Source organism: Pelodiscus sinensis, chromosome 14, assembly GCF_049634645.1.
Source record: "Pelodiscus sinensis isolate JC-2024 chromosome 14, ASM4963464v1, whole genome shotgun sequence".
In the NCBI taxonomy this organism is placed as follows: domain Eukaryota; kingdom Metazoa; phylum Chordata; order Testudines; family Trionychidae; genus Pelodiscus; species Pelodiscus sinensis.
Window position 1 is genome coordinate 32,910,269 of NC_134724.1, and position 25,090 is coordinate 32,935,358.

General features: G+C 43.6%; 1 protein-coding gene across 2 annotated transcripts in view; it reads right to left on the bottom strand.

Moving 5' to 3' along the window:
- The window catches only part of PEAK1 (pseudopodium enriched atypical kinase 1), a 203,786-nt gene that overhangs the window by 22,680 nt on the left and 156,016 nt on the right, over positions 1–25,090 (bottom strand). For both annotated transcript variants that reach the window (XM_075897376.1, XM_075897375.1), the window contains one exon: positions 9,332–9,528. In XM_075897376.1, the coding sequence (XP_075753491.1) occupies positions 9,332–9,528 (197 nt within the window). The remainder of the gene's footprint in view (positions 1–9,331; positions 9,529–25,090) is intronic.

The following is a 25,090-nucleotide window of genomic DNA, read 5'->3' on the forward strand; positions in this document are numbered from 1 at the left end:
TTTGTGGCCATGTGTCCCACGAGCTTGAGGAGCATAAGCACCTGGCTGGTGTTGTTGGATGTGCATACATTTATCAGAGATTGAATGGTCTGGAATATTACAATGGGTAAGAATGCTCTTGTTTTCTTTTAATCTAAACTTGCTCCAATGAACTCTATGTGTTGAGTGGGAGCTAATGTTGACCTGTTGCTGTTCACAAGCAGCCCCAGTGAATGAAAGGCCTGCATAGTGAATGCCAGCATTTTGCTCGCCTGTGTGGCGGGTGTGGCCTTTATGAGGCAGTCGTCGAGGTAGGGAAATATAGTTATCCCGTTGTGACGTAGGTGGGCTGCAACCACTGAAAGTACCTTTCTAAATACTCTTGGTGCTGCGGACAGCCCAAAGGGAAGGACTCTGTACTGATAATGTCCGTTGCCCACCACGAATCTGAGGAATCGCCTGTGGGCAGGGTGAATTGTAATATGGAAATATGCGTCCTGAAGGTCGAGAGCAATGAACCAATTGTTCTGATCTAGAGCTGGGATTATAGATGAAAGCGTAACCATCCTGAAGCAGTGTTTTCAGAGAAATTTCTTCAACTGCCTGAGATCCAGTATTGGCCTCCAATTCCCTGTCTTCTTTTGAACGAGAAAGTAGTGGGAATAGAACCCTTTCCCCCTGAACTCTTGTGGAACTGGTTCCACTGCGCCAATCTGCAGTAGATGATGTATCTCCAATCTGAGCAGATCTTCGTGAGAAGGGTCCCTGAAAAGGGATGGGTTGAGGGTGGTAGAGAGAAAGGGTATTGTGTAGCAGTTTCTATAATCTCTAGCACCAATTTGTCGTTGGTGATAGCCGCCCATTGATGGTAAAAAGGGAGTAGACGGTGATGGAACAAATGGACGGTGTCGGCTGTGACTGGAGGATTGCTCTCGACCAGGGAGTCAAACCTGCTGCCTGGCCGACGGCTAAATTTGCACATGGGTATTTTGATTATGGCATCTGGGAGGTCGTTGATGTTGTCAAGAACTATCAAATGGCCTCTGATAGTGCTGCTGCTGTTGCCATGGTTGCCTTTGGTGGTAAAAGTCGTAACGCCTCTGGAATGGTGTATAGCGGCGTCTTTTAAAAGGTGGTGTGTACATACCAAGAGTCCTTAGAGCGGACCTGGTGTCTTTACTAGAGTGGAGTAGTGTATCCGTTTTCTCCGCAAACAAGACATCTTTTTCAAATGGGAGATCCTTGACCTTTGCTAGCAGCTCTTTAGGGACCGCTGCAGCGTGTAAGAAGGAGGAGTGTCTCATGACCACTGCCATAGCTGTGGCTCTAGCTGCCGTGTCTGCCACATCAGCTGCTATTTGTAGGCTGGTTCTGGTAGAGGCGTATCCCTCCTGGATCAATGCTCAGAGGAGAGGCTTCTTCGATTCTGGTAAGGAGTCAGCGAGAGCAATAAATTTCGAATAATTATCAAAATTGTGGTTAGATAGGTGAGCTAGGTAGTTAGCTATGTGCAGAAGGAGGGTTGCGGAGGTATGAACCTTCCTACCAAATAAGTCCAGTTTCTTTGATTCCTTATCAAAGAAAGGAGTCTGGTTCCTGTCTTGTGGCCCTCGTGACCTCTGGCGTGGAGCGTCTACTACCAGGGAGTTGGGGAGTGGATGCGTGAATAAAAACTCTGAACCTTTAGGTGGGACAAAGTATTTCCTGTTGGACTTCCTATTAGTTGGGGGTACAGAAGCCGGTGTTTGCCATAGTTCATTTGCAACCTCCAGGATCGCCTCGTCCAGAGGGATCGCTAACTTGGGAGGTTGTGATATCTCTAAGCTCTTAAAGAGCTTGTGATGTTTGCTCTGTATCTCAGTAAGTTGGATGTTTTGGGAACGGGCGATTCTCTTAAAAAGGTCCTGAAACTGCTTAATATCATCTGGGGGAGAGATGTCACCTGGTATCACAGCTTCATTGGGGGAGGATGACAAAGGATCCTCGGGAGACTTGCGAGCCTGGTGTGATTCCTGAAGTGTATGGTGCTCCCCTTCAGGTTGAGGTGGAGGAATTGATGGTGAATGAGGAATATACACTGGTAGAGGTGGAGAGTACCTATAAGGGGAGTCACGTGTCCTCGCTCTGAATGACGATCTGAAGGATCGATACAAAGCTCAGCGATCAGGTGAATGGGTCCTGTAATATGTACGTCTGTCACACAGGTCCATATAGTAATATGAGGACCGAAATGGAGAGCGGTCATGGTATCTGGATCTACTGTACGATGTTGGTGGAGAATATGAGGTAAGATGTACAGGAGGAGGAGACGCAGAGAAGCTGTGGTAGTGGGTTCTATGGTCCTGATGTTTATAGTGCGTTGGAGGTGTCAGAAATGGAGATGGGAGACGCTCTGATGAAGAGAACCTGCTAGGAGGCATCCTTCCTGGAGACTGTAATGGTGGTGGCAAGGTGGGCTCTGGGGAGAATGCAGGGGAAAGAGAGAGAGGAGACAGACTCTTGGGTCTTGGCGTCTTTGCTGTTCTCTGTCCGGAGGGGTGATCGGCACCGAAGGCTCTCTCCATGCCACTGGAAGCGGTGCTGCAGTTGGTGTGTAGTCCTCTGAGTGCTTCGGTGCCACATGGTTGTCGGTGCGCAGCGGTGCCGATGGGGTGGTTGCGTCTCTAGGCGCTGTTGTCGGTGCCGTTGTGCCGCTCACCAAAGTCTTCGGTGCGGTATCTGCCGGTGCTGGCTGATGGTGCACTTTCGGCACCGATGGTATGAGTCTTGGTGCCTTGGTCAGTGCCGGTTAAACTGCATCACTCGGTCCCAATGAAGGAAAACTGAAGTGTCTTGAAAACCTCGTGTCCTTCTCACCCCTCTCTGAATATGCTTTTCTCTCTCTTTCTTTTTCTTTTTTTTTTTTGTATTAAAAGCAACTAGAAACGAAAATTTATAACACAGCAAAGAAGAACAACTTTACATATCTAAGTGAAGCCGGAAAGTTTAACTCTGAGTAAAGGAAAAAACATGTTTTTTTTTAAAAAAGGAGGATATAAAGACTCTGAACTATAAAGGGGAAAGAAAAAACTAATATTGAAGCAAGACACGCCTGAAAACGTCGCAAGTGGGGTAGTCAGGAGAAGAGGATTGCTCTGTCTGCAGCCTGAGGCAGTTGAGAGGAACTGGCTGGGACCGGACCGAGCAGCGCGAAAGGGCGCGAAAGCCGCGAGAGATGCTCTCCGCGCATGCGCGGTCCGGCCGGACTACCGCTCCGTCCTGCGGCGCCAAGGTGCTGGGCTTGCCTTCTGTGGAGTACCCATGGGGACTCCGCGAAGAAGAACTGGGAGGACCCTGGAGTGAGCAGTTGGGTAAACAACAACCTCCTCCCCCGGAAGGGGGTGCAGAGAGACTAGAGTGGGCACTGCCGGAGGGCAGTGTCCTGAAGAGGACATCATGGCCAAAGAGTGACATGGGTCTGGACTACAGGGAAGAGAGACAACAAGGGGAGACACCAGCTAGGGGGAGGTGTCCAGTGAGCTGGGAGAGCTAATTCCCAGGACTGCTGGCTGGAAGTGCTGGGTTGGTGAGTCTGCCCCATGACAGGCCCCAAGAAGTTCAATTAGCCTGACTCCCTTGGCCCTGGAAGACTCCTAATTAGCTTCAGGTGTTAACTGGCCTGATTTGTCCAGACTGCTTCTGGAAAGTTCCTGTTGGTTCTAGGCCATCCCCTGCTAGTTTACCCAGAGAACAGAAACCTATTTCCTTCTAGCACTCCTTTATATCCCCTTGACCTGACCTGGTCACAATATTAATATTGCTACTATATGGCACCTTTATTTTCTATTACTCCTGTTCAGCAGCATGCAATATCAAGTAGTTTGAGATACTATTTATTAAAAAAAAATGCTGTAAAACAATTGACGATTTGACTGTTGTTCACAGAATCCCTCCCTAAAACTAAGGTTTTGTACAAATTCCTGAAACAGATTACATATTCAGCTCTTTAGGTATTCTTTAGTCACGTATGTCCTCACTGTTAAAAATTCACACCTTATTTCTAGAATAAATTTGTCTTGCCTCACGTTCCAGACACTGAATTTTGTTATGTCTTCATTTACTAAATTGAAGAGTTCAATATCAGCATTTGGTAAAACCCAAGTCCATGATCAAGTCACCCCTTAACCTTTACTTTAATAAGCCAAATAGACTGAGTTCCTTCAGCCTTTCACTATTAAGGCATGTTTTTCATTTCTTTAATAATTTTCATGAATCTTCTCTGAACCCTCTTATTTTTCAGCATCTTTGAATTGTGCATATCAGACCTCGACACAGTATTCCAACTAGGGTATTTATTTAAATGGACCAACTATATCAACCCCATCACATCTATGATCACAGTAAGTCAAAATATTTATGTATTTATATGTATTTACTGTGATCTGCCAATAAAAACAGTTCATTGTAAATCCGAACTAGAGAAATAAAATTATAGGTTCATGTTTCAGTGAAGAAGGGCCAGTCAGACACAAGTACAATTTACTGACTGCAAAAAATAAACATTTGTCATTTGCCTATGGTGAAACCTAAAAAGAAAGAGGAATTATTTATAAAATCTCCCAACCTGGCAACCACTTGACCACTACTGGAAGTAGCTGAAAGAAGAGAGAGAGAAAAAAAAAGTTGTGTTGGAGCCAGAAAATTCAATGCCATGTATGGTAGCATTGCTTTTTACAACAAACTTGCCAGGCCAGGCCTAAGGTTAGCTATTAATGCCTTCACATCTGGAAACCTAACTTAGGTGACTGGAAGTCCGACAGAAATCTGAGAAAGAGAAACACTGTCTGCTACAAATAAAAGCCAAGAGATACCATTTTGCATCACAGTATGTTGGAAATACACTGGCAAAACAACAGATTGAACTAAAATTTTAACACTAAATTTCAGATGTGTCTACCATGTCTTTAGTCTTACTATGATCATCATTTAGTATTTGTAATAAATACTTCAGAGCCCTAATCGTGCACTAGGACCCTGTTGTGTTAGGTGCCCAACAAACACAATAAAAAGACAGTCCCTACTGCAAAGAGCTAACAAGTTAAGTAAAGAGACAATGGAGGAATAGACAGACAGACAAAGGAGTACGTGTGAACAATGAGTCAATATTGCCAGCAAGATAGACAGCTATCTTAGCACACAATGCATAGCCTCTGCTGTGTGTTTTGTAAGCATCACAGAAAAAGAGAACTTAAGGAGGGCTTTGAAGGAGGAGTAGTTTTGCAGATATTTACAGAGCATTTCCTCGGCGTAAAGGGCAATATGGGAGAAAACACAAATGTGCTTTCTTGAAAATTTAATTAAGTGGGCAAAGGAGGTTGCCATCATGGGCCGATCAGAAGTGAGTGTGGACTGCGAATGAGAATGATATGCAAGGTGGGGAGTGATTGGGAAGGGTCTTCAAAGTGAACACAGGCAGCTTATGTTTAATGTGATGGAGAGGGAGAACCACTGCAGAGATTTACTGAAGAAAGAATCTGCTGCTTGTTCTAAAATCCGAGGCCTGATCCACACTAAAAAATGAAATCATCTTCATTATGCAGGACAATGTAGCACTTTAAGTCTGTATCTGTGCGAGTTTCTTCATATGGTTGATGGATTTCCATTCCAAACGGCTAAATGTAGTGCCTTGCATGTAGAATAGTGATAGAAATGTAGCCGTGTTTGTCTGGGGTAGTTGAAGCAAAATGCAGGACAATGTAGTCCTGCATTTTGCTTCAACTACCCCAGACTAACACGGCTACATTTCTATCTTCATTATGTCACTCTGGGGTGTGAAAAGTCCATACCCTGAGTGGCACTATTTAGCTGTTCTAGCCCTTCTCCCCACGTAGAGAGCACTAGATAACACAAGAATTCATTCAGTAACCTAGCTACCATATCTTGGCCAGGTGAATTACTTATCCTGAAGGAAGAACCCTTCATATTGGCATATGTAGAGTCTAAACTGAAGCACTAGAGCAGGTCAACTCAACACGCAGCCCATGGCCTGTTTGTTTGCGGCCTGCGGTACAGTTTGAGTTTACATGGGGCTCAACATGCGGCCTGCGGGTGGAATCCTTTGAAGATGGCCTCCACTGGCAATACACACTGCAACGGTGAGTCAATATAATGGTCTTCTGTTGATATGCATTTTAGTAGTTAAATTCCTGGACTATCATTGCTCATTAAAAGTGATGTCATATGGGTGGAAATAGGGTAAATATTGCATTTTATTAATATCAGCAGAACTTATTTAAATGGGGCTGTGTGTTGTGTAGTCTTGCCTTAATCTTTGTAGTCATACCCATCAGCGTGAAAGAAGCTCTTTGCATATATTTGCATACATATTTGCATGTATATACAACCACACTTAAGTTGCGGCCCTTGGCATGTGCTATATCATTGTGGCCTCCCGGGCTTCCAAACTTGAGTAGCCCTGCACTAGAGCAATGCAGATCTACCCTGTTGTAACAGTCATCAGCATTAAAATCTTTCATGAGAAACTTAAGTTGAAATGTATCAAATGGCTCAGGAGGAAATTCTTGATGTCACTATTTAAATGGCATTTTTAATATAAGCAGTCCTGCAATAGAATAAAACCTAATGGCAGAATGGAAGCTGTCAGATAAGCAGCCACTGGCATTGAGTGATATTTCACACCTAGCAGAATTTAAAATAATAATACCTTATGTTGTCCTGATTATAGGATATGGCTAGGTCCTATGCACACTAGAAATGGTATCTATAGTATAGACAAGTTAGTGAATCAGATCTATAGAATAGACAAGTTAGTGTCTCAACCGTGCACCCATACTTAAAACCACAGCTTGCTGTCATGTCTTTAAACAATTTCTATGTGAGAACCCTAACTTTGAGTTTCTTCCTCTCAGACAGAGCTTTTTCTTATGTTAATAATAAATAAATATATAGTAACATTATGTCTTTCATCTTCAAGTGATTTTATAAACAATAACAGCAATGCTTCATTTGTGGAACAAGTTAGCCAGATGTCTGCTATTAAGCCAGTAAGAATCACTACACTTTCACTGAATATTTATCATTCACCTATTTATACAATTTATACATTGAAGGCTTAACAATATAGGCCCTTGATTATGCAAAATGCTTAATTTTACACTTGGAAGCAGGCCCATCGCAGTCAGTCTCGTCATATGCAAAAAGTTAAACTATGCAGATTTTCTTAATGAAAATCTTTCAATATTTTGATTGGTGTCACATACTTCGATCACATATCACATGTAAAGCAAGAACACAACAAAGTAAAGTAAGTATACAATAGGGGTACGTTTTAAATATCTGTTTTAAATATACGATTTAAATATCCCACACTTCATTAGCATAAACATGACCTCTGCTTTTTTTTTTTAAATAGAACTTTTTTGAAAAAAATGGCAGTCTAGATGTGGATCTGTCGAAAATAAACCCTTTTTCGAAAGATCCTGTAAACCTCATTTTTTGAGGAATACAGGATCTTTTGAAAAAGGGTTTATTTTCAACAGATCCACGTCTAGACTGCCTTTTTTTTTAAAAAGCTCCATTTCGGAAAAAAGCAGTGGCCATGTTTATGCTAATGAAGCATATTTAAATCCCTGCTTCATTAGCAATTTTGATGTGCCTAATCTACATCTCTCTGTCGACAAAGAGGTGTAGTCTAGACACGGCCTAGGTGTTTCTGATTGTTTCTGTTTTACTAGCCAAGCTGTACACTCAAATCTCTATGTAGTACTTTTAAATCAAAAAGTCTATTATGCCTACAATATTGATAACACACACTGGTAATGAATTATTTAAATTCCCTCCTTTGGCCTCTCAGAAAAACTTCCACAAAAATCCAAACAGCTACAAATATTTAATATGGGACACAAATTTATTGATGGATAGATTCACGATGAAAAGATGTATGTTCTGAAGCACAGGCTGCAATTGGTTTGCAAGATTAAAAGTAAATTGCTAACTTTTTTAGAATAAAATTCGAGTATAGTCTTATTTACCAAGATGCTTCAAAATGCACCAGGAAACATCATTTAGATTGTAAAAGAAAAAGTCCTGGATTTTACTGAGAGTATCAGGAAAAGATATTTTAGTTTAATAATTATTCTGAAAGAGTTAAAATGTTCACAACTGTTATTTCAAAACTTTTCTCTGGTAAAATGGCTTTGAAAATATAAAAATATAGAAAATTGTGGCTCTCTTCCAAGGCATCACTTACACAAGACATAATATAGATAACACAAAGACTATTTTTCATATTTTTACAACCCTCCCCCTCAGTGATCTTGAAATCTTAGAAATGTTTAATTCATTGGCTTCCTTTTGCTTGTTGCTCATAAGTCATGAGACAAAAGCATCTTTTTTCAACAAAGAACTAAAAACTGATATTTTAAAAGTAGGTGAAGTTTGAGATATCTTTAAGAACCCATTTTTTTCAAAAGGGTGTCAGGCATAGTTCTTGCTAAGGTGTGCATCTGCATGGCCATGCACAAAAAATTCTTTCTTCATCCACCTCCTCTGGAGAACTGTGCAGCAGCAGTCTCACACCAGACGGCTGCTCCAGCAGGCGGGGCTGGCTGAGACAGCATGGTGCGGTAGCTGCTGGGCTGAGCGACGGGGCAGGATCTGCCGCCATCATGTATTGGGGGTGAGGCCTGATCTAGTGGCCGGGGCTGCCATGTGGCGGGGGGGAAAGTGCGTGGGCAGGGCTGGTTCTGGCGACTGGGGCCAGGAATGGGATCTGTGGCATGGTGGGGGGAGTGTGTGTGCGCGCGTGCGTGCGCTCCAGCAGCGAGGAACGGGACATGCTCCATGGCTAGGCGGGGTCTGTTCTGACGGCTGGCAATGGGAAATGCTGCATGGCAGGGGCAGGGGTTCTGCTCCAGCGGCCGGGAACGTGTGCGTTGTTAAATTGGGTGCCATGGTGGCACACATCTAAACCAGCACACATGACCTCAGTATTGGTGCACAAGCCAAAACTCACTCTGCTCATGGTTAGAAAATCTTACAGGGAACACTGGTGTCAGGTGATTAGAGCTCTGTATCCACATCCACATCTGTATCTGCAAAAATGAGCTGTGGATATTCTCAATGACATCCGCAGATTTGGATACTCATGGTGGTAAAGCAGATATCTGCAAATTCTAAATACAAAATTTGTATATGAAAAAATGAGCTGTGGATAGCCATATCCATGGATATAAAGTGTGTATCTGCAGATCTGCAGGTCTCTACAGATGAACCAAGAGGTAACAGCCCCTCATATCAAGATAAGTCTTCTCAATGGCATGACGGCTGAAGTTTGTCTTGTAAATGCACTTACCTAAATTGCTATATGTAGCACTGAAAGGGCTCAAGTCAGAAGAATCTGATGTTTCCTCCTTTTCTTCCTCCTCCTGTTGGACATGGTTAGTTGACACTGGTATAACAGAGGTACTGCCACCAATATCCTGCTTCACAAAAACAGCTCTTGGAATCTGAGGAGATAAATCTTCCACCGTAGTCTCAGCTGGCACTTGACTGAAACAAACAAACAAAATTCACCTGGCAACTAAAGGTACTAATATGGTATCAGTAAAACATAGTTTTGGAATTATACAATACTTTTGCCTAAAAGGCAAAGAACTGGGAAATGGAAACAAAAAATGTGTCCCTTTCACCTTTCCAAATATTTTACAATTATTTTTCTAGCAAGTTTTTTCTGTCTCTTCACTAAGGTGCATTCACTTTTCACTAAAGTATCAATGATAAAAAACATCTTTCGTACAAAAGTGTCACAAAATGTTTCAGACAACTGAGCGTAGTCAATACATGTAAGTACATGTAATGCACAGAGATAATACTCTATATCATACAGCAGCTGTACAATTTATAGAACAGCAACAGTTATTAAGGGTATTTTTTTAAGCCAATTAGAAGGATTTTGCTTTAATGAGAGTCATACATTTACACACAGGAGAATACTCCTAAACTCTTTAGGATAGAGGTAGGGAAACCTTTTTTATGTCAGGGTAGTAGAGATTCGGTGTGTCCTAGGCCTGCAGAGGGCAGCAGGGGGGCTGGAGCACCAGCGTAGGCTCTCTCATTCGGGGAGGAGGGGTGCTAAGCCTTGGGGGCCAGATCCAGGCAAGCCGGGGCTGCATCCAATCTTTGAGCCTGAGGTTTCCCACCCTGTTTTAGGAAATGCATAAAACTTTAAAGCTACATTTTCAAATTCTGGCAACACAATAGGAATTATCACACTGGAATACAGACCAATAGTCCATCTAATCTAGCATTCTGTCTCCCTAGCGACCTACACAAAATATACCTGAAGATTAAAATGCAGCCACTGATGTTTATATCAAGAATGGTAGGGGGGATTCTTTCTCCTACCCTGCTTGTAACTGGTGGGAGTCATCTTAATCAAATAATCACCTTACAAGTATAATATTTATTGTAGATAGTTTAAAAATGATGCAAAATATATAACAAATAAAAATTAGTCCTGGCCAGGTTTAAGCACTGAATTGTTGACTATTGCATTACGCCAGTGATTGTCAATGATGGTACCATTTGTAACACTGAAGATAATGGTTAATTACATTTCTTTATCTACACACTCATTAGAATCAACTTCTGAGAACAAAATCTCAGTAGCTCTTCATGATTTGGGCCTGGTCCTGAAAAAACGGAGAACCCCTAAATTCCACTGATTTCAATTAAGGTTTAGGGCAGGCACTTCCTCAAGGAGAGACTCAGGCCAAGTCTATACTTACTGTGCCAGAGAGCGATCTTCTGGTGTTCGATTTAGTGGGTCTAGTAAAGACTCGCTAAATCAAATGCTGAGGGTGCCCCTGGTAGGTGCTGATACTCCTTGCAGTTACTAGGAGTAAGGGAAGCCGAATGGAGCATTTGCTCTGGTTGACCTCCGACTGTGAAGACAGTGTCAAGTTTGGCTTAAGATATGTCGACTACAACTTTGTTATTTACATAGCTGAAGATGTGTACCTTATACCATCCTTCAGGTCTAGGATAGATCTGGCCTTAGAACGTTCCATGATCTGGCCCTATAGATGTATACAAGTGTAGGTTTTCAAATCCAATCCAAACTTTTGATAAGATGGAATAAATATATATCTTGTTAACCTGCCGCATTGTGTTTGTGTACACCGCATAGCAGCTAATTTTCCATGATATACTAATGATCTTACATTTGCACATCCGAAGGAAGGATTGAGCCCTTACAGACTTGTCGTACATTGTAAAAAGCATTTCTACACCAATCCAAAGCTGACTGGCCATAAGAGTTCAAAAGTCTCCCAACCGTTCATAACTCAGACTACAAACACTAAAAATTTCATGTATAGTAGGCACATGGTATTTCAGATTTCATACTTTTGGAATTTTAAGTGCAGATTTATAAAAAACAAGCACTATCAAAACATAGTAGTAACAGAGCAGAGACAAAAGGGCAAAGTCCAAAAAGCTGAAGTTTTAATTATTTAGTGTCAAAATCATCAATCACTTTTTATTAACATGCATGTGAATGGTGAAAAAAAGCACATTATGGGCATCAAAATAAGTGCATATTAAAGAGTTAACCAAAGGCGTTTAAAAATTAAAACACATTATATCAAAGCTGTAACAAGGTTCTTTAAATCAAAGGAATCATTTTAAACACACGAGGTTATCTTATCACCAACAAATCTTATACAGACCTCTATGTACCTCTCCAATAAAAATACATTTGTTCAAAATGTATAGCCTATAACAGATCTGCTATTCTGATACTACCATGTAATAGAAATTCTCGTATCTCATAAAACAATTTTAGTATTGATTGGTGAGGTACAGAATAGACTCATTCCCAGTCTCAGACACATGCATGCACATACAATAAATCTAAGTTCAGAAGCTTTTGCCAAACAAAGAATATCAACAGCTAGAGAGAGAGGAAAAAAAATGAACTCACCCACTATACTCACTCACACAATTCCCCATTAAAGGAAATTCTTTTAGGGCCTTCTTGAGTCTTTTAATCATGTCTTGAAACTCTGGTGAACCATTGATTCCACAGTGTGCAAGCTGTGAGCAACAAGGCTGAACTCCGCACACAGTGATATCATTTACTGCACCTTGATGTTTATTTTAGGGGGTTGGTCTGAGGGAGGTGTTAAAATACCTTAAGGAATGTACAGTCACCAAAGTTGTAGCCCAGCCTTCTTAACTCCCTCACTGCCGTGACACATGATATGTACTTTACATTCTGCCAAGTATGTTCGCAGTCACATTAACTAGTAAGAATAGTTTCAATGGTCACTAACACCACATATATTGTAAGCCATTAAAGTGCTCAAAATTATCCTAACTTTAAAAGTACATGAACATTTTAATCGGTGTTCAAAGTGATACTAATATTTAAAAAAAATAAATGATTTATTTGAAAATGGCAGCAATGAGATGTCAGTTTGCAACACTTTGGAGAAAGCATCTCTCTTCTTATGGGAGAAAGGGAGAGATTCTGAGTGATCAAGCTAAGACACTTTATACTGCCTCACCTAGCTGTTTAATGAAAGGTCAAATCTAACACCACCCACAAAAGACAGAAGTAGGAATACAGAAAAATAGAAATAATTCCTCACTACTAATTAATCCACACAGATCACTTGGAACTAGGGATGTAAGTGACCAGTCGACAACCCGATAAGCAAATGTAGGAACTCAACTAGTCGCTAACTCCCACCCCTTGCTGCCTCCATCAGAGAGAAGCAGCAAGTGGGGGAGCATGAGCCGGTGCTGGGAGGAGCTGGTTTAAAAGCCAGTTTCCCCCCCATCAGCACCGTTTCCATTGGGGGCTGGGGAAGTAGGGGGCAGCAGGGAAACAGCACAAGAGGGGATTAAAACAGTCCTGCTCATGCCAGTCCCACTGCTGCTCCTCTCCCTTTGGAATGTACAAGAGCCACCTGCAGCTCCTGTGCATTTCAAAGGAAGAGGCACAGAGGGGAAACCGTGCCAGTGGGGACTGCTTTGCTCCCTGCTGGGGTGGAAAGCCCGCTGCCTGCCTCTCTTTGAAATATACAGGACTTACCACAGCTCTTGTACATTTCAAAGGGAGAAGCACAATGGGATAGCGAGCACTCCCCTTATCGACTAATCGATGGAAATTCCATCAACTACTCAATTAGATGATCAATCAAAATTTAACTTCCCTACTTGGAACCTGTGAATATTTTTGCTTTATCTGGTCATTTAAAATGTAATGTGTTTTGTTAGCTTTCTGGGAAAATATAACACCTATAAAATTACCATGGCAACAGTTGTCCTGAAGATGACTACCTCTTCATACTACTGTGATTATAATGTCCCACTGCACAAGTTAAGAATTTTCTTTAAACCAGTGTCTGCTAAGACCATTTACCCTCTTGCATAGGATTTTGAGGGCACAGAGGCTGTGGACCTAACTTCTCCTCAGATTTTTCACCATATCAGACATTTATGTTATCTGAAAGACTCAGAAGAAATGGACAACACAAGCATTTGGATCATCCATATGGGCAATTTTATTAATGAACCAATTTTATTAATGAACCACAGTGAGTACATTAACTGTTTTTTCTTCTTTATTGCCCATATGCTTCCTACACATTTGGATGATTAATAAATCAGTAGTGACCCCTCCAAGAGGTAAGAATGAGAAATATCTACTGTGAGTGAATACAAAATTACTCTGAATTTTGATCAGATCTAGATATCTAGTTGAAGAACTAATTCTGCATAACGATTATACCAAACTGCAAATAATAGCCTTGCATATCAGTGACAGAAATAATAAAAAAATGGAAACTGTCTTAGAACTATTTGAATGTGCTCTGGTATTCCCTGGTGGCTGATAGCTGCAAGATCATAATGTCACATACATGAGAAGGCTCCTGGTCTTCTACTGATGAATTGCATAAAGTCCAAGGAATTCACTGATATGCTTGTTCTATACAGAGTTCTGAAATCCCTCTGGATTTCTAAGGTATAAAGCTGGTATGAAGCCTGAACTCCCTGAAAATGAATAATGTTTGAGGAAAAATACAGGCAAGTTAATGGCCTGAGATGGAAATCAGACATCACTTTAGACAGGAACTTAAAATCAGGATGAAGGATCATCTTATCTTCATGAAACAGAGTAGGGAGGATTAACCACCAGTTTTGTATCTGACTAACTTTATGGGTTTATATTATGGGAATAAGAAAACAAACTGTCATGCTAGATCAAACCAGTAATGCCTGTAGTTGAGTTTCCTGTCTCTGACGTTAGCTAGGAACAGAGGCTTTAGCAGAGGTGAAAGAATTCCATAGTTAACAATTTAGAACTGCCAAGCCATAAAGGAAGTTTGTCCACAGTTTTTTTTAAAATCAGTATTTCTTTTTATCATCATTTTTGTAAATTTGCTACCTTTCAATTTAACTCAGAGTTTCTCAAAGTGGCCCACAAAACCATTTTAAGAAAGCTGCTAACTGGCTGTGCTGGTGTGTTTATTTACTGGCACTGCAGTCACAGAGCTTAAAGGCTCCAGTTTGCCGTTAGCAGCCAAGGGGAGCGGTGGGAAGTGGCGGCCTGGTCCATGCTACGTCCCATGGCTCCCCTTGGTTGCAAACGATAAACCGGAGCCAATGGGAACCGTAAGGCTCCATTGCCCTGGCACAAACACACCAGCATGGCCAGTTAGCAGCTTTCTCAAAGTGGTTTTATGGTCCACTTTGAGAAACACTGATTTAATGGATGTCCCTTCTTATATTTTGAGAAAATACATACCTGAGTGCTAGATTTGCCATCTGTACACCATTCCTTATTTTGTAAAGTTATATTATGTCCCTTCTTATTGGCCTCCTCTCTAACCAATCACCTTCTCTTACATTTCTTTTCACACGGAAGTCTTTCTATGCCTTCAATGATTTTTTCTGATGGTGTCTGAACGACTATTCTGTTATATCCATCCTTCTGTTATATTGACTACTCGATCAGTTGATAAGGGGAGTGCTCGCTATCTCACTTAGCCTCTTCCTTTAAAATGTACAAGAGCCATGGCAGGTCCTGTATAATTCAAAGGGAGAGAGGCAGTGGGCTTCCTGCCCCCGCAGGGAGCAAAGCAGTCCAAGCTGGCATGGGTTCCCCTCTGTGCCTCTTCATACTGGCTTCATACCTTAGAAATCTGATGAGGTTCGCTGAAGTATCCGACCAGGGGCCGTGCACAGCTTGACCTTCTGCTCACAAATAGGGAGGAACTAATAGGGGAAGTAGAAGTGGGTGACAACCTCGGAAGCAATGATCATGAGATGGTAGATTTCAGGATCCTGACCAAAGGAAGAAAAGAGAGTAGTAAAATACAAACCTTGGACTTCAAAATAGCAGATTTTGACTCCCTCCGAGATCTGATGGGCAGAATCCCCTGGGATATTAACATGAAGGGGAAAGGAGTCCAGGACAGCTGGCAGTATTTTAAAGAAGCCTTTAGAAAGAAACCATCCCAATGCATAGCAAGAGAGGCAAACATGGTAGGAGACCAGATTGGCTTAAACAGGAAATCCTTGGTGAACTTAAGCACAAAAAGGAAGCTTACAAAAAGTGGAAACTTAGACAAATGACCAGGAAGGGGTATAAATGAGAATGCTGGGGGGTTATCAGGAAGGCGAAAACGCAATTGGAATTGCGACTTGCAAGGAATGTGAAGGATAACAAGAAAGGTTTCTACAGGTATGTTAGCAAGAAGAAGGTGATCAGAGACGGTGTGGGGCCCCTACTGGATGAAGGAGGTAACCTAAGACAGATGATGTGGGGAAAGCTGAAGTACTCAATGCTTTTTTTGCCTTCGTATTCACGGACAAGGTGGGCCCCCAGATTAATGCGCTAAGTGACACAAGATGGGATGAAGATGGACTGCCCTTGGTGGGTAAAGTACAGGTTAGGAACTATTCAGAAAAGCTAAACGTACACAAATCCATGGGTCCGGACTTAATGAATCCGAAAGTATCGAAGGAGTTGGCAAATGTCATTGAGGAGCCTTTGGCCATTATCTTTGAAAAGTTGTGGAGACTGAGAGAGATCCCGGATGACTGGAAAATGGCAAATGTAATGCCCATCTTCAAAAAACCAAAGAAGGACGATCCTGGGAACTATAGGCTGGTCAGTCTTACCTCGGTTCCTGGAAAAATCATGGAAGGGATCCTTAAGGAATCAATTTTGAGGCACTTGGAAGAGAGGAAAGTGATCAGCAATAGTCAGCATGGACTCACAAAGGGCAAGTCGTGCCTGACCAATCTGATTAGCTTCTATGATGAGGTAACTGGTTCTGTGGGAAAGTCAGTGGATGTGATATACCTTGACTTTAGCAAGGCTTTTGATACGGTCTCCCACAATATTCTTGCCAGCAAGTGAAGGGAATGTGGACTGGAAAATTGGATGGTGAAGATGGATAGAAAGCTGGCTAGAAGGCTGGGCCCAACGGGTAGTGATCAACGGCTCGGTGTCAGGATGGTGGTCGGTGTCTAGTGGAGTGCCCCAAGGTTCAGTTCTAGGACCAGTTTTGTTCAATATCTTTATTAATTACCTGGATGATGGGATGGATTGCACCCTCAGCAAGTTTGCGGATGACACTAAGCTGGGGGGAAAGGTAGATACGCTTGAGGGCAGAGATAGGGTCCAGAGTGACTTAGACAAATTGGAGGATTGGGCCACAAGAAATCTGATGAGGTTCAGCAAGACAAGTGCAGAGTCCTGCAATTGGGACGGAAGAATCCCAAGCATTGTTACAGGCTGAGGACCAACCAGTTAAGTAGTAGCTCTGCAGAAAAGGACCTGTGAATGAGAAGCTGGATATGAGTCAACAGTGTGCCCTTGTAGACAAGAAGGCTAATGGCATATTAGGTTGCATTAAGAGGAGCACTGCCAGCAGATCCAGAGATGTAATTATTCCCCTTTATTCGGCTCTGGTGAGGTCACATCTGGAGTATTGTGTCCAGTTCTGGGCCCTGCACTAGAAAAAGGATGTGTACGCATTGGAGAGGGTCCAGTGGCGGGCAACCAAAATGATTAGGGGGCTGAAGGAGTTGGGTCTGTTTAGTCTGCAGAAGTGAAGAGGGAGGGGGTATTTGATAGCAGCCCTCAGCTTCCTGAAGGGAGATTCCAAAGAGGATGGAGAAAGGCTGTTCACGGTAGTGACAGATGTCAGAACAAGGAGCAATGGTTTCAAGTTGTGGTGGGAGAAGTCCAGGTTGGATATTAGGAAAAACTATTTCACTAGGAGAGTGGTGAAGCACTGGAATGGGTTACCCAGGGAAGTAGTGGAGTCTCCATCCCTAGAGATGTTTAAGTCTCGGCTTGACAAAGCTCTGGCTGGGTTGATTTAGTTGGGATTGGTCCTGCCTAAAGCAGGGGGCTGGACTTGATGGCCTTCTAAGGTCTCTACCAGCTCTGTGGTTCTATGATAGGACAAGTGTAGAGACCTGCACTTGGGACGGAAGAATACTAAGCATTGTTACAGGATGCGGTCTGACTGGCTAAGTAGCAGTTCTGCAGAAAAGGATCTGGGGATTACAGTGATTGAGAAGTTGGATACGAGTCAACAGGGTGCCCTTGTAGCCAAGAGGGCTAATGGCATATTAGGGCGCATTAGAAGGAGCATTGCAAGCAGATCCAAGAAATGATTATTCCCCTTTATTCAGCTTAGGTGAGGCCACATCTGGAGTATCGTGTCCAGTTCTGGGCCCCCCACTAGAGAAAGGAAGTGGACACATTGGAAATGGTCCAGCACAGGGTGACCAAAATGATTAGGAGGCTGGAATGTGAGGAGAGACTGAGGGATTTGGGTTTGTTTAGTCTGCAGAAGAGAAGAGGGAGGGGAGGGATCTGATAGCAGCCTTCAACTTCCTGAAGGGAGGTTCCAAAGAGGATGGAGAGAAGCTGTTCTCAGTAGTGACGGATGGCAGAACAAGGAGCAATGGTCTCACATTACAGTGGGAGAGGTCTAGGTTGGATATTAGGAAAAACCATTTCCCTAGGAGGGTGGTGAAGCACTGGAATGGGTTCCCTAAGGAGGTGGTGGAATCTCTATCCCTAGAGATTAAGTCTCGGCTTGACAAAGCCCTGGCTGGGTTGATTTAGTTGGGATTGGTCCTGCCTTGGGCAGGGGGCTGGATCTGATGACCTCCTGAGGTCTCTTCCAGCTCTATGATTCTAAATCCTTAGCTTCATACCTTAGAAATCCAGAGGGATTTCAGAAGTCTGTGTAGAACACCAGCTATTCTGTTACATGCTTTCTGAGACAGGATGACCAGAAATGAATACACACCTACAACAATACTACACACAGAAATAAATACTGTATTCAATGTGAGTGCATTCTTCTGATTTTTGCACTGACACTAAGGACTCATCTAGACTACGTGGAAGATTCAAAAGAGGATATGCAAATTCCGTGGGAATTTACATATCTTTTTCCGATCTCACTTTAGAAAGCGGAGCCCCCCCCTTTTCTGAAAAGCTGTGTATACCTCATTTTTTGAGAAAAAGCAGCTTTTTGAAAAAGGGGGGGGGTTGACAGAAAAACGCGTCTTGATTACTTTCTCTTTTGAAAGCTATGCTTTTGAAAGTGGAATCAGAAGATACGCAAATTCCTAAGGATATTTGCATATCCTCTTTTGAATATTCCACATAGTCTAGATGAGCCCTGAGAAATACTGCCTTCGGAGTGTGATGGGAGAGAGAAGATTCTGACAAATGTTCTAAAAAAGATTAAAATACTATGATATGATTAATTTGTGCCCCAGAGGAAATATAAAGAATAACCCCTTCATAAACTTTGGTTACAACCGGGTAAAGATCTGTAAAGATACAGATCCCAATAGACAGTTTTCCAAAGTTATCAAGCTCACATTGCAGGGGAGAGTTGAACCCAAGAACTGGAATGCCTGTGGGCATTTCTCAAAGGCCATGCTCTCTGAAATCTGTGAATATGATATTATGACTTCCTAAGGATAGCAAGGAATTTTTAAAATCCTGACATCTGTAATCTCTCACAGCTATGGAACCTAATATTAAATTCTCCAGAACTTATAACTGGATTCATGATGTATTGTAGAACTTCACAGTGGAGTGTCATGCATTACTGTTAAATTCAGAAAGCATTAGGGAAATGTATATGGATGAATGTAAACATTTCGTTTCTTCAAGTAGTAAGATCCATAAATCATAATTGGTTTGAGGCCTGTTTACATCTTGATGGAACATAGACCTGTCAGTCAGTGGCTTAGTTTATGACCTTACTAATGAAGAGATGACCTAACTTTCAGTATGGAAACTGGGATGCGTTGTAGATTTATTCTTAAAAAAATATATGTCTCAATGCAAGAGACAATGCTGCATATGTGAAAAACATGATTTTTTTTAATCTTCTATGCCTTAGCTATTTATAATCTGATTCACCAAAGGCTTTTAAATCTTTTTGTACCTTACAGGTAGCCAACAAGACAAAATTATGAAATCTATCTCCTGAATACTTCAGTTTTGTGTAGATGTATTTTTATTATTGGACAGGTAAAGAATGCTGTTCCACAACTTTTCCATTGGACACTGTGATTTGGGACAGAAAGCTTGCAGTACTGTCTCCTTTGACACTTTAGGGATAAAAGATTGCTTTGTCCCGAGAACCACCACCTCAATATGAAAATAGAGTACTGGTGTTCTGTGGACAGAACTGTTCATTTAAATGCTCATCTGACTGACGTGATTGCTATTAAAAAGCCAGTTGTTAAAGTAGTGGTAGAAATGTAGCCATGTTAGTCTGGTGCAGCTGAAACAAAAAACAGGACTGTGCTACACAGAGTTGTTAAAGTAGGCATCTTTAATAATTTCAGAAGAGTGTAGCAACAGCTTGGATGAAAAAAAGTACCAGTGTCTGTGCAAAGAGATAATTATTTGGACCTTTTCCATAAGTTGAATATAATGGATGTGCATTACAGTAGGGCTTCGTTTCTCAGCCATTAATTGACATTTCTATACTCTTTCTTCAAACCACAAGAGGAGAAAGATCTATTATAAGAATTTTGGAACTTAGTACCAGGGCCGGCTCTAGGTTTTTTACCGCCCCAAGCTATACAATTTTTGGCTGCTTCCCCCTCTCCTCCCTTGTCCCACTGCTGCAGGACAGGCTCTGAGGAGGAAAGCGCCCCTTTCACCTTGCGGCTCTTTGACTCCAGCCAAACCCAGCCTATGTCCTGTCTCCCCTCTACACACATCCTGACCCCTCTCCCACCCACTCACCGAACCCAGTTCTCTCCCATCCCAGGCAAACCCGACCCCTCAGTGACCGGACTCAGTCTGCCCTCCCTTCTGTCCCCCCACCTAATCCACCTTGTGCCCTCTCTTCCCTCCTAGCCAAACCCAATCCCTGCCCCCCACCGGACCAGTCCGCTCCCTTCTCCCACCTCCCCCCACTGACTGAACTCTGTCTCCTTTTCCTCTCCCTGCCAAACCCTCGTGTCCTCTCCCCACAGCACGCGCGGAAACTTCGGAATGCCCTGGGGGAGAGATGAAAGTGGCATGTGTCCCCCTGGGGATGTACGCAGACACAGCCGGGAAACGTTATGGGCAAAGCCAGGGACACTTCTCTCCCTCCCTCCCGCCGCTAAATCTCTGAATCCCCTCCAGTGGCTCCTCACCGCCAGACCAACCAGATCGGGCTGCAAAGTAGCTCTTCCCTCCCCCCAGCCTAGGTGCCTCTGCTTTAATCATCCTGGCCCAGGCAGGGCCTTTCTTCTGCCCGGCCCCACTAAGGCTGCAGCTCTCCCCTCCCTCCACACCCAGCACTGAGGCAGAGAAAAGCGGGGGGGGGGGGGGGGGGGAGTCGTCCCCATTTGCCAATGTGCGCTACTCTCCTTCCCCTCCCCCACACACTCCTGCAAACTCCTTGGCCAATGGTGCCTGTTCCGGCCGGAGGGGTCACTAGTAAGACAGGTGGAGAGATGACTACAGGCACCTGGCTCACAGCGTGATCTCTGGCTGCAGTGACCTGGGCTGCCCCTTGCCTGGCCCTGGATCACTCTGTGCAGCCTGCCCCGCACAGCCCTGGGAGAGCGGCTCGCACACCAGGGCCGTAGCGCTCCGCCGCCGCCGCTGTTCTTAAAGCCCATGGTGCGCCCCCCTGCACGTCGGGCCATGCTGGCTAGTGCCAGTCAGAGGAGCGCAAACTATCCCCGGGTGCTGGAGTCTACTTCATGGTAGGCTCCCTCGGGCATTTCCTGCTCCGTGGCTGCTGGGTGCTGGGCAGCGGCAGCTGCTCCGGGAAGGCGACTGGAATGACGCGTGGCCAGTGCTCCAGTCGGGGCCGCCCTGCCCGAACGCCCTCTTGTGCTAGCTAGAGGATGCACTTTTCTCCCTGGTGCCAAGGGAAGGCAGCAAGGCAGCCCCAGAACCGTAATGTCATGGCGCCTCAGCCATCACTGCGGGGCTATGAGCACGGCTTGCCCCGCACACCCCACCTGCAGAGGGTGACTCGCTGCTGGCCCATCACGCGTTCCACTGCCCCGCCCATTGCCTTGGGCAGCCACAGGCAAGCCCGCGTCAGGCAGTAAGAGTCAGGAGTTCTCTGGCCAGTGTCTCTCAGGGACAGCCAGAATGCCCCTGGCAATGTGCCGTCCCAAGCACGTGCTTGTTTTGCTGGTGCCTAGAGCCAGCCCTGCTTAGTACTCTGAAAATATCTTTACCAAGACCGAGCTTGTAATCACCTCCTCCAGGAAGAAGCCCTTTGAATGAGCTGCGATAAATAACAAAAGAAAATTATAACTTTAGCTATACTATGTTGTAAATCTCAGATCAGCTGTGACATTCAGCCATGTAGCCTAACCTAAACTAAAATATTATACATCAGTAAAAAAACAAAATCTTTGTAAAGCATGCCAGGAGGATGTACAGGGGTTCACAAAATAATCTATATCCACTTACTGGGTGATCAAGACTGCAGAGACTGATCTCCCAGGGGTCTATTTAGCAAGTCTCGTAAGGACCTAAGTTTCCTATAAGCTGCAGGGCAGGACGGCCATGTAGGTACTAAATTAGCCCTGCCTAGACATTTAGAGATTCTGTGCAGGGAGCTTCCTGGTAGGGAGGGGCACTCCCTGAGCAACAGAACCTCCCTGCTCCAGACAACGAGTGAGCAGAGCGTGCGGTGGGGGAGGGGACATAAGGAGGAGGGAGGAAGGGACTAAGTATGTATGTGGCTGGGATGGGAAGTTTGGAGCGTGCAAACAGTATGCGACTCAGAGAGGAGAGGTTTGATTAGAAATCTGACCACAGCACCTGTGTTTGCCTGCAGGTTCCTGTGAGGAAATGCAGCACACTCCTCTAGCTTCCTGGTCCGGGAGAAAGGGAGCAGACTGCATCGGGATAGGTGGGCGAAGTAGGGGGTGATGTCTGTATAGTGAGGAGCCAGCAGAGGGGAGTTTGTTTGGGGTGTCTTAACTTGCTCCCATCTGGACTGTAGGCAGCAAGAGCCAGACTGTCTGTCTCAGCACAGCAGCCCTAGTTGGGCTGCAGACTTAGGACTCTTTCCTGAGCTGGGGCACGCTGTATGGAGTGGTGCCAAACTTTCAGGTAGGTTAAAAGCTTTTAGGCTGCTTTTGAATACTGGAACAAAAGGCCAAGCTCATGACATTTGCATAATTACATTTCAAACAAAGTTTACATAAGTGTTAATAGCTTAAAAGAATCCTTTCCTTTCTTACCTTAACAGAGGATTTTTTAAATTTTATTTTTAGTGTTGTACAGATCTGCAAACTCTGATCTGAATAATTTTTTTTTAAATCCTGTGTCACTAGCAAAGGATAAATTGTTAAAACTGGAAGAACTTTACCATGGATCCTGTTTTATTTGTTTGGCCTTTTAATTTGAGTTGGATTCTGGGCAAGTGCTCCAAGGGCTTCTACTCTGAGTTAGACACACACATAAGTTGAAAGTTTCAAACCAGAACTTTCATCAGTTTTACAGACCTCTGTTTCATTTGCATTGCATGGAAATGTATAAGCCGGAGTGAATGCCTTTTACTCTCCTTTCCAGTGTCAGTAAATACTTTATTATTATTTTCAAGAAGAGCATGCCTCATAGATTTGTTTGGCATCTTAAAAGCTGTGCATATTTTTTAGGCTTTTACTTAATGGCCATGTCTTTGAATTATTTATATAACTATTTGTAGTGTGCCCCAACTCTAGCTTGAGTTGTTAGAAAAGACCACAATTCATATATTGAAAGGGTAGTGTTAGTTTTCTTTATTTGATTTCATATTAAGCACTGTTCCTTGTTAATTATCCTTTGTTTTAATATATTGTCTTCCATATCTATGGGCTGTTTAAAATATATATTTATACCTAGTTTTTTGTTCGTACAGGGACACACTGTGCATCCATATACAAACTTAGTATTGGTGGTGCATATAAGACATTTCAACTGGTCCAAAAAAAAATTCAGCCCGTCCAAGGATGGAAAATGTTAGAGGGAACACTGGTAAGGACCCACTAAATCTATCGCTGATCTTGCTCCCATCAACTCTAGTACTCCTCCAGCTTGCGAGGAGTAAGGGAAGTCAATGGGAGAGTTTCTCCTGCCAACCCCCCCAGAGCAGGGACACCACAGAAATTTGAACTATGGTACACTGCTATTCACATAGCTGGAGTTGCATACTTTAATTCAGCTTTGCTCCCCCTCCCCCCAGCATACACCTGGCTCTAGACTTGCTCTATAGACATGCTATAATTAACCCTCTTCTGAAGTAGAGCATATGCCTACATGCTGCAGTTGGGAGTGAGCCTCCCACAACAGAGACAGCCTCGCACTAGCAAGGCTCAAGCTAACATGCTAAAAATAGCTGTGTGGGGCTTACAGATGCACCAGAAACTCAGACTACCCACCTGAGCTCAAGCCTAGAGTCACAATGTCCACACAGCTAATTTTAGTGCTAGCTCAAGTGCAAGTAGCTTGAGTCTATCTAACTGGCCTTCATTGCTAGCTCCTAGCTGCAATGTAGATACACCCAGAGAGGGTTACTGTGGTAGAGGGCTTTTGAGGGAGCAGTGAGTATGAGGAATGGTGGAAGAGACAACCCCAAAATTCTCTGGAATAAGTATAATTTCTGCTTTAGATTCCATATTTTCTCTCTTCTCTTGAACCTATCCCTAGTCATCCTTCATTCAGCACAGGCATAATAGGGATGTTAAATTTTGATTGACTAATTTAATAGATGATGCAATTTGCATCGACTATGCGATTAGTCGATTAAGGCACCTTCACCTTTGAAGTGTAGTGTTGCTACACTTCAAAGGTGAAAGCGCTACGCTACGGGCAAGGTGCCAGTGAGGGACTCAAGCAGTCCCCTGCTGGCCCCATTCTCTCCAGCGCATTTCAAAGCAGAAATGCCACATGGAAACTGGGGTGAGCTGGGAACTCTGAGTCCCCAGCTGACTCCGGGCACCATGCAGCACTGCCACATTGAAACACTGTGTAGAGCCTGATGGTGGGCTCCTTGCAGCATTTCAAAGTGGCAGTACCACATGAAGACTAGGGTTAGTGGGGTACTCCCCTCTGACTCCCAGCTCCACATGGCGCTGCTGCTTTGAAATGCCTCCTGCAGCCTGGAGCCAGCTGGGGACTCCTGCGCTGACCCTGAGCTCCATGTGGCACTGCCACTTTGAAATGCCTTATGCAACCTGGCCGCAGGCTGCACATGACATTTCAAAGTGGCAGCATCGTGTGGAGTCCAGGGTCTGGCCCCGGGCTCCATATGATGCTTCTGCTTTGAAGCACACCCTCTTCTCCTCCTCTTGCTGCCTCTTTCTGATAGAGGCTGCAAGATGTGTGTGTGGGGGGGAACCGACTAGTGGACTAGAGTGCTGACTAACTGATAAGCATTTCCTTATCAGACATTCGACTAGCTGTTCACATTCCTAAGACATAATACACAGCCTTAAATGCAATTATCTGCAAGAGAATTGCTCAAATTTCCAGAATGAGCAGGAAATTGTTCACCACCAAACACAATAAATTTTATCTATAATCATTGGTTAAAAC